The following is a 9,886-nucleotide window of genomic DNA, read 5'->3' as shown; positions in this document are numbered from 1 at the left end:
ATAGATGGTGAGAACAGAATTGATCGTCACTTCCACTCTACACCCTTTCCAGTTCCATAAATTGAAGCTGGACCTGGAAGGTTGCATTATTTTCTGTATCCTGCATATTATTTCAGATTATTGATGCATGAAATACATAATGATATTGGGGTGTGATAGTAATCATATCATTGCTGTATCTGCAGAGGATGAACATGTCTCCCGCCACTTCCCTGTGGATGGATCTGATTTTCATGATGGATCTGTCAGTACCAGCGCAAGGCCCCAGGTGAGCTCTATGCATAGCTGTGTGCGGGGAGGGATAGGGGCATGAAGCTGATTTTACTGCAAAAAAATGATTTTGTGAATGTAACCAAGCCTACTATACAAGATAAGCGCACAGCCCCCTGAATGCCAGCTTGTCTTAAAATTGCTGGGCGTGGTTAGGATGATCAGTGGGAACATGGCACAAATGAAATGAAAAAAAAATTTAAAAAAAAACGTAGTTCTTCCCTAAATCAAATCAAAGGTTTTTTTGAGCCACTTGCCAAATTTTTAATGGCAAAGTCACCTAACATAGTATTAGGACAATATTGCTGGGATATCAGGGAGACTCGTGGGAACAGCTCCCAGTGAATAAAACTTTTTTAGTTGCTGTTGAAAAATGTTTGTGAACGGTATTACAACTTTATTTATGGAAAACTACATTCTGTTTTAAATACGTCCCCAGATAATTTGGTCACAATTATATGTGTAGTGAACTGCAATTGACAAGTGACAAAATTAATACATTTGAAAACTCTGCATATAAATTTAATGATACTTTTCACTTCTGACATGTTCCCACAACCCATGTCCAAACACCCCCGCCCCAAGGTCCCCAGAATAAGCTGCAAACTCTGTGATTCAGAGGTAATAAAGGCAGAGAATCAGAACCAGGCAAGCTGTATATTATAGAACCAGGACAGAAATGCCAGCTTGGAGAATCTCTTAGTGATAGATCTGCTTTAACTGAGCCTTTAATAAGAGAAATGCACACATGCACTCTATTCTGCAGCTGCTGTATTTATTCTGTATTTATTCTGTATTGTACTTCACCCCATCGAGTCAATCAGTCTTCTGTACATTTAAGCCCTGATGAAGGGAGATGTTGCCATCCTGAAACGTGTTGGCTGTCAATCTGTAATAGAAGATGATATTTGCACCAAACCACTTCGTTCTTCTACTTCCCTCTTCCTAAGTCTTCACCTGGGACCGCTCAATGGGTATTTTTTTGTTTTTCAGCACATTCACCGGGGTTTGTTCAAGAGAAGTGGAGAGAGTCCCAGTTATTTCCAATGAAACTTTTATCCAGCCGGTGTACCAGCCATTCCTGACTACATGCCAAGGTCACCGGATCTGCAGCAGCTACCGGTAAGATTGGGGGGTCAGCAAGGAATGATGTCAATGGAATATGCTTCACCCATTTTGAGTTAAAGGGGTCTGGGGGCAAAATAAATAACTGCCCAGGGTACCCACCTTCTCCAGGACCCAGGGGGTGCAGGGAGCCGCAATGCTGAGCATTTGGAACCTCCACATCATACATACCTAGGATTCCTATTCCCTAATGCTGTCCCTGGTATAAGTCGGAGATCTCTAGCAGCTGCTAACCCAACAAAACCCAGCGCTGATTAAGTTATCTCTGACACACTAACAATGAATTGGGTTGTTACGGGGGGCTTTTATAGCACTTACGCATCCATTAATATCTAATGAAGGAGGGCAGATTTTACTAATTCGAGCTTTGGGTTACTGAACAAATACTAGAATAAATAGGTCCCTGGTGTGTTACGGAGGTTATCTAAATCAGCTCTCCCAGCAGCTCAGCTCAACCTTCACTGAAGGGTTCCTGGGTTGTGCTAATTTAGAGATTAAAATTCAGTAAGGCTGCAGAATCACCACTTGGAGGGGGATCTGAGCTGCTGAGTCACTGCTGAAAGCGGGAGCAGGGTGAGTTCAGCTAATGAGTCTCTGCTAGGAAGTGGGGAGCTGAGCTGCAGAGTCACTGATTGATAGGGGGACAGTGTAAGCTGAACAAACAAGTCAACTCCATTGGGATAGACAAGGGGGAAGTTGCTGATTTAAATCTGGGTGGGGTAGCAAGGTGATTCGAGCTGCTCAGTTGCTACTGAAAGAGGTCACAGGGTGAGTTGAGCTGCTGAAAAACTGTTGGGAAGGAAGTAGGGTGAGCTGAGCTGCTGAGTTACTTCTGGGAGGGCAGATCAAGGAGAGGTAAGCTTCTAATTCAATACTGAGAGGGGGAGAAGGGAAAGTGTTGCTTCTGAGATAGAAGGTGGATAAGCCTATGAGACCGCTGTAAACCATTTCATTGCTCCTGTAGTAAAGGTGAAATGACCACAGAACCACACAACTGTCACTGCTGACTTCCAATGAAGTCGTTATGTCCCTGGCTGTCATGTTTATCCATTGCTTTGCTTACTTTCCAAGATACTGACCTGGAACAAGTGCCCATATAAAACAATCTGACCGTATCTACCTTACTTACCCTAGCTACCTTTCTGTGTCTCAGAAGTATTGCAGCAGATACAGGATTTGCAGGCAGGAAGCTTAGATTTCCTGCAGCCCTGAACCAGGGACAGCCAGGCACACAACATTTTCACAAGGAGTACAGCAGGGGCAGCCTCCAAATTTTTCTAGTTTGGGTTTTTTTTTTATAATGATGATCACAAAGATCAGTGGAGTGGAGAACTGAATTCTTCTGGAAAGTTGCACCAATATGTCCATCCAATGTCTGTATCTGAGTATGACCCTGGCAAGGAGAATCTGAGCCCTCCGTCTGTTGCAGCACTGTGTACTCGGTGTCAGTACGGCAGGTGAAGAAGGAGGTTGTCCAGGTCAAGTCGGTTTGCTGCCCGGGGTGGAAGAAGAAGGAGCCCAACTCTGAATCCTGCGAGATAGGTGAGGGAAAACTTTTACTGAATTACTTTTCAAGACCCGAGAAACCATTGCTGGGATAAATACAGGGGGTGCCATCTTATATTCCTTACCTATATCTAAACCCAAGAAGAAATTGATTCCACATAATCCTTTACACATCCAGAACATCTCCAGGTCCTGCTATTTCCACCTACGCAACGTCTCCAAAATCCGCCCCTACCTGTCCCCAGAGACCACCAAACTCCTTGTACATGCTCTTATCATCTCTCGTCTGGAGGTCTGTAACATCCTCCTCTCTGGTATTCCACTAACCCGACTCTCTCCTCTACACTCTAATCCTTCCCACCTACCTACCGTACCTACCTACACAGCCTTCCCACCATTCCTCTTCTGCTGGCTTCCATTTCATCAGAGAATCAAATTCAAGCTCCTGTGCTTTGCCTTCAAATCCCTCCACAGTTCTTGCCCCAGCTCAGTGGTAGATATAGCTAATATTGGGCCCCTGTGCAGAACTGACTTGGGGTCCCCCTACCGAACTGACTTGCCACCTATGTGGGGGCCCCTGTTAGCTGATGATGAACAGGGGCCCTCATGTAATTGCACACTTTCCACCTACCTATGTCTGCCCTTTCCCACCTACATTTCTGATCATCCCCCTTTCTCACCCTCGGTGGCCCTTTCTTTCTCTCCCATGACCTATTATTGCCTGGAGATGGCCAATGAGATACAGAAAATTTGGCAAGTTGCAGAGTTTTGTTGGTTTAGTTTCAGATCAGGGGGATTTGTATTACAATTACTATCCTACCCATCTTCATCTCCATCCTAACCCTTCACTAAGCGCCCTCCAGCTCCTTCCAACCAACTCTTAGATTGTAAGCTCAATTGCCCAGAGTCCTCTCTTCCTCCTGTGTCTTTGCTATACTAAATACTATATTAATAAAAATAATTATACCAATACTAAATGTCGTATATTGTAGCTCACCAGTCCTTAGATTATTATTATTATTTGTATTATTATTAATAAACAGGATTTATATAGCACCAACATATTACGCAGCGCTGTACATTAAATATTGCAAATGACAGACAGTCACACAGGAGGAGGAGAGGACCCTGCTCGAAGAGCTTACAATCTAGGAGATGTCGGCTGCATGATTTATAAGGGTGGACATGTGAGCTCCAGATAAAGAATGCCATATATTGCACACCTGGGCGCATGATACCTCCAGATCTGTAGGTTGGTGGCATTCTAGTGATCATTATAGCTGTACAGTAAGTTGCAATGATGATCTGTACATAGGTGGCCCTGATGTGTATCTTCTGTTCTCTGCTTAGCTGTGTGCCGGAAGCCATGCCAGAACGGGGGGACCTGTATTAAACCCAACATGTGCCGCTGTCCTGCTGGCTGGGGGGGAAGGTACTGCCATGTAGGTAAGTAGACTCTACGCCCCATTCTCTGGAACACGTCATTTCAGGGCTGCTGTCTATATTACCGCGATTCTGTGCCTCTCTCTCCGTAGATATAGATGAGTGCCGGCGCCCAACCCGCTACTGCGCCCAGCTGTGCGTCAATACCTGGGGCAGCTACCGCTGTGAGTGCAATGCGGGGTACACACTTCAGGAGGACAGGAAGTCTTGTATGAAAGATCAAACTCCCCCGTCTGTGCCGGTGCAGCAAGCTGAAGGTAAGTCAAGGCTCTGACTCAATTTATTTCATTTGGATATATAAGTAATTAAAATAAAGTAATTGCCTGATGAAGCCAGGAACGTGAAATGCAAAGACACCCATGTGACCAGCCTATCCAGTCTGGACTCCAGCCATGGCAGCCACCATAATATTTATTAATTAATTAATTTATATAGCGCCAACATATTACGCAGCGCTGTACATTAAATAGGGGCTGCAAATGACAGACAGTGACATAGGAGAAGGATAGCATCCGGAAGAGCTTAAAATCTAAGTAGTGAGGAATTTCTATGCTTTAAAAGCTGGACTGCCATTGCTGACCATAGACATGTTCCTGGTAGGTGTTCCTGACAGTGTTGAAGCCTTGGGATCAGAATGACTATACAGGTTTCCCTTAAAGATAAACATGCAAAACCTGAAATCCATAGACAAGATTCCTATTACTCCTAGTCTATTTCTAAGATTTACCAGTCCCAGGTGAAAAAGACCTGATTTGCCTCTGCTGCAGTTTCACCTTCACTTACAGGTAACATCCCCAATCTGTGATTGGACAGTGAATTGAGAAGCAGAATGCTTATAAGCTCATCTCTCTGTCATTCTGTTCTATTCTGCAATCAGCATGCACTTTGCACTGCTTGTGCTGCTTCCCTCAGCCCCTCTTTCAGCTCTGCACATCTATGGATGTATTAATGTTTCCAGAGCTGCATTCATTACCTGGAGTTCCTTTTTAAAAACCTCATCAGCTTTCTTCACATCCTGCCTGAAGCAAAATAAACATTCCCAGTGTAACGTGTGCTGGCGGGATCCATGACTGGCACAGATCCAAGGGCTGACTAAGCAAGGAAACCGCCATCAATGATCATATCGCACACAGATCTCTGCTCCAGGATAATTAAAAGGCAGGAAATGGCTCCAAAGCAAAGGAGCTGCTAAAAATCACCGACTGTAACCAATCAACACTTGTCACCAGGCTGGGGCAAACAATGGGGGGTCTGAACACATGGACCCGGCAGATAGAAGCATGGTGGGGGTGGAGAAAGTTTATCACATTGTTAATAATATTATTTTTTTATTATTATTATTATTATTATTATTATTATTATTATTATTAATAATAAACAGGATTTATATAGCATCAACATATTACACAGCGCTGTACATTAAATAGGGGTTGCAAATGACAGACAGATACAGACAGTGACACAGCTGGAGGAGAGGACCCTGCCCCGAAGAGCTTACAATCTATATGATCACATGATCAATAATATCTTTTAAGGGCAGGTTGAGATTTGCCTTGGGATCCTGCACGGCTCCTGGCAGCTGGCACTTTGCCATTCGGTCAATCACAGCACTAAAGAACCAACATCTATTAGCGGGTAACAGCGGGCAGTACTGTACCATTCACTGACACCCCCATTCATTCTGTATGGGGCTGATACTTGTAGTGTCTCCCTCTAGGCAGCAGTTCACTGGCATGAGGAAGCAGTGACCGCACCCCAACTTCATGGCCAATGTGAACACCAGCACTGCTCACTGCCCCCGGCCATTACATTTGCAGAGGCTGCAAACCAGGGCTGCGGTGTGAGTGACCGAGTGCTGATAAAGCCACATGGAATGGCTTGATCCCTAAGCAGGTCTAAACCTTCCATTACTCATCTTCATCCTTTATTATTTCATAAAACACAAACTGTTGATTGTAAATGATATTTTCTCATAGATGCATCCCAGAGACTCTCCAATGAGGTCCATGATTTGCGCGGTCTGGTCACATCCTTGGAACAGGTAAGTCTTTTATCTCCAGGTTTGTTGCATTTTGGACAATTCTTCATCTTTCTTTTATTTTTTCCTTGTAAGATCCTGTAACTGAAATATTTTTCCAAGCAAAGACCCCCCTCTGAGTGTAACTAAAGAGAGTAAAATGATGTCACATTATACTTTGCAGTAAACATGATTTAGAGATTCCATTTTACACCAGAGCAGCCGTTGCTGAAATCAATAGCAAGTCCCAGCTGTAAAAATGACAGCTGGGTCTGGCCAATCATAGAGGCTGCAAATCCACAAAAAGGAAAAAGAAGGACGAACAAGATATGCAATTCAAAGTTTTTTATGGCTTCCCCTGTACACCTACTAATTATATCTGCAGCTGGTTTAATCTGTATATAAAACTACCTACTGTGTACACCTTCAGGTTCCCTAGCTAAATTCTCTGCAGATGTGACCAAGTACTGGGCTGCCCTGATAGTCTGGCAACTTCCTAATTACACCTCTTCACACCTTCTGAGCCTCTCTATTGGTTAGTGAAATACCCATCAATAATAGAAGACCAATAGCAAAGCTCAGGAGGCGGAGATGAATGGCAGGAGAAGGCTTGTATATGAGGGCACCCCCTTCCCTTAACCACATGACGCAGGGATCTCAGGCACAACGTCCTATGCCATGAGAGCATTTATTAGGATGAAGGATTATTTTGAATAAAAGTCTTGTATACCCTTATATACATAAAGTAGGCAAATGGGTCACAAAAATATGATCACGCATACTCACACATCCAGGCTTCTTTGGATTCCATCATCTCTTTGATTTAGAAGATTGGAGTCCTGATTGGTAAATGTCATACATTAGATGTATAACATACAGTATAACATAAGACAATGAGTTTTGCTATTACATTCCTCTTCCCTACAGAAACTGGACAGCACCCTCTCGGCCCTGCAGCGGCTCATTCCTATTAAACTCTCCGAGATCGGCCAGGAACAGGTGCAGGAATTCTGGGAGCGGATTCGCAGTTTGGATCGGGTGGATTTCTTGAGTGATCAGCTAATGTACATGGAGGAAAAGATGGGCGAGTGTAAGTCATGAGTGACGGCAGGGGCGATTCTCCGCAATAGGGGTCCCTCCAATCCACCAATCACCATCCTCTATATTCTTTTCACTTTCCTTCATCAGTAAAGAGTGATCCTTGCCTCTTCTTCTATCAATGTAGATTTATGTGGCATAGCTTCCAAGCTATAAAATAAATAGAAAAAGAAAAAAGGCTTGGTAAAAGCTCTTGATAATGTCAACGTGTCCAGTAGGGCCCATTCCGACATGTGCATGGGCAAAAAGCAAGCGTTAATGCACAATACCACAACACATGGCAATACACCTGCTCTGTGTATGTTATAGCCCCATCTATTGTGAATGGCACCCCAGGGCATTGTACACGGGAACCCAATGCACAAAGCACCCCAGAGCACCCCAATGCATAAACAGTGCTTTGTGATGGGCTATGTGGTGCCATGAGGGTCATAAGTGTTTTCCTATCCATTGTGGTTGGTTGTCAGAAAGTATCTATAGGTCACTAGAAATTAAAGTGGGGGCCCAAAAATTGGCCAGATCACTCATGTTACGTCTATGTCAAATCAATTGCTTATGTAAATATTTTTGGGCACCACATGGCTCCTATTCTAATCACCATGCCATATTGATTGTTGCTCCATTCACCGTGGTCTTGACCCCCATTATTCCATCCTTTTTACCCCCACCCATACTGAGTGCTCTGTCAGTGTCCTATAGTATTGGTTTATTTGTAATCTGTTCTTTTTTGTTCTCTCTGCAGGTTCCTGTCGCGGTAATGACATAGAGATCCCTATAAATCTAAAACGCTAACATTACACAGAGCTCCTAAAATTATTTATATTTCCCATGGACCAATTTATTTATGTGCCCCCTCTCCTATTTATAACCCTGTTACTCCTTTTTTTGTCACGTTACATTTATCAATAAAAAAACTATTTCTGTAAAACTCTGGAGTTGTTTATTTATTTTACATACACAGCAGTTATTACCTCAAACTTCGGAAAGTGGCCAATGACTACAACATGGGCATCTAGTCTGGACCCCCAACTTACCTGGATTTTTCTATTGACCTGTTATTATGATGGGGGGTATTACTGGCCAATAGCAAAGTGCTGGAGGCGAAGGAAGACAGGACAGGTTTTCTGATTTGTAGAACCAAAAAAAACAAAAAAGAAAAAAAGGGACTTTTAGGCACCAATATAAAAGACATAAAAGTTTGTAAAAGTCCCTTTTCTTATTTGGTTCTATATAGCTATGTTAGCTGGGATTTGGCACATGTAGAAAATATTGTTGGGTAATTTATTTGAGAATCTGGCCATATTCATGTATTAGATTCATTTTCTGACTTGTAGATGTAGTTGGTAATTGCAGGAGGTACGTCATTCTGGCTCGGTCAACCAAGATGGCCAAAGACCCTAAATTTGAAAAAGGATCAGATAAAGATGTAAAGTGGCACCAAGGGGGCGAGAGGAGAGGATTTTTCTTCCACTGTAACCTCCGTTGTGCCACCTCCATATAAATGGAGTCTCCATGCTGTTTCCATACCATCTGTATTGCAGTTAAATACCATTGAGTGAATTAGGATAACAGAGGTTCCGTTTATTATTCGGATCTACCTGAAAATATTTTTCCATAAGTAACAGGGTCAACAAATTCCACCAGCCAATTGGACTAATGGTGGAACCAAAAGGGGAACCGATGAGCTTGCATATTTGTATTTTATTCTTTGGGGTTTTGCCTGTGGACAACTCTAAAGATAAATCAAAAGGTTGAAAAGTTTTTCTCAACCAGGTTTCCTAGTGGTTTCCATAAGTTTGTTCCTCTCAATTCAGACTAAGTGACACCAAGGATCTTTTTGGCTATCTGTAGGGGGGACATTCTTCCCACTGGCCAGCAATGGAGGAGGCATTCTTCCAAATACCCCCCATGCTAATGTACAGTGAGCTGTGGAAATTATAACGGGTTCCCTGAAGTCCTGAAAGTTATTTCCCCCCATGATAAAAAGGTTGAGGAAGACTGATACAAAGCATTATTGTAATGTTTATACAAGGCACTCGTACCCCTGCCATTTCCATACTATATGGGTTTATATCAGAAAGCTCGGGAAGCAGAGGAGGGTGGTTCTTCTTCCTCATTGTGTTTCCCCTTTAATCGCATTCCTGGCTCATTTCATATTTTTGCCATTCCTTTCTAGTTCTATATTTGCCCCCATTGTATGTATATGTGACCCCACTTCTATCCCTCATACAGAAGTGTCTGCGTTCACATCTATAAGACACAAGGCTGCTTTATTCTCAGCGTACAAACTTCCCACTCATTGCTCCCCAGCCTCTCCTCTCCGGCTCTTTCCGGCCTCTCTCCCTCTCACCATGTGCTAGCTTGTGATAAGAATGGAATCAAGGAGTAGACAGAGCCTTTCCTCCCTTCCTGAGATGGTAGGAGGTT

The 9,886-nt window shown here is 43.3% G+C and overlaps 1 protein-coding gene across 3 annotated transcripts in view; it reads left to right on the top strand.

Annotated features, from left to right (window-relative positions):
- EGFL8 (EGF like domain multiple 8) overlaps positions 1 to 8,387 on the top strand; it is a 31,297-nt gene extending 22,910 nt beyond the window's left edge. For all 3 annotated transcript variants that reach the window (XM_072430606.1, XM_072430605.1, XM_072430604.1), the window contains 8 exons: positions 186 to 268; positions 1,264 to 1,392; positions 2,825 to 2,937; positions 4,252 to 4,347; positions 4,437 to 4,601; positions 6,321 to 6,385; positions 7,289 to 7,451; positions 8,202 to 8,387. In XM_072430606.1, the coding sequence (XP_072286707.1) occupies positions 189 to 268; positions 1,264 to 1,392; positions 2,825 to 2,937; positions 4,252 to 4,347; positions 4,437 to 4,601; positions 6,321 to 6,385; positions 7,289 to 7,451; positions 8,202 to 8,251 (861 nt within the window). In that variant the 5' untranslated portion in view covers positions 186 to 188 and the 3' untranslated portion in view covers positions 8,252 to 8,387. The remainder of the gene's footprint in view (positions 1 to 185; positions 269 to 1,263; positions 1,393 to 2,824; positions 2,938 to 4,251; positions 4,348 to 4,436; positions 4,602 to 6,320; positions 6,386 to 7,288; positions 7,452 to 8,201) is intronic.
- The last annotated feature ends 1,499 nt before the right edge of the window (positions 8,388 to 9,886 follow it).

The sequence above is a fragment of the Pyxicephalus adspersus genome, chromosome Z, assembly GCF_032062135.1.
Source record: "Pyxicephalus adspersus chromosome Z, UCB_Pads_2.0, whole genome shotgun sequence".
NCBI lineage: Eukaryota > Metazoa > Chordata > Amphibia > Anura > Pyxicephalidae > Pyxicephalus > Pyxicephalus adspersus.
This window is presented reverse-complemented; position numbering and strand designations above follow the sequence as displayed.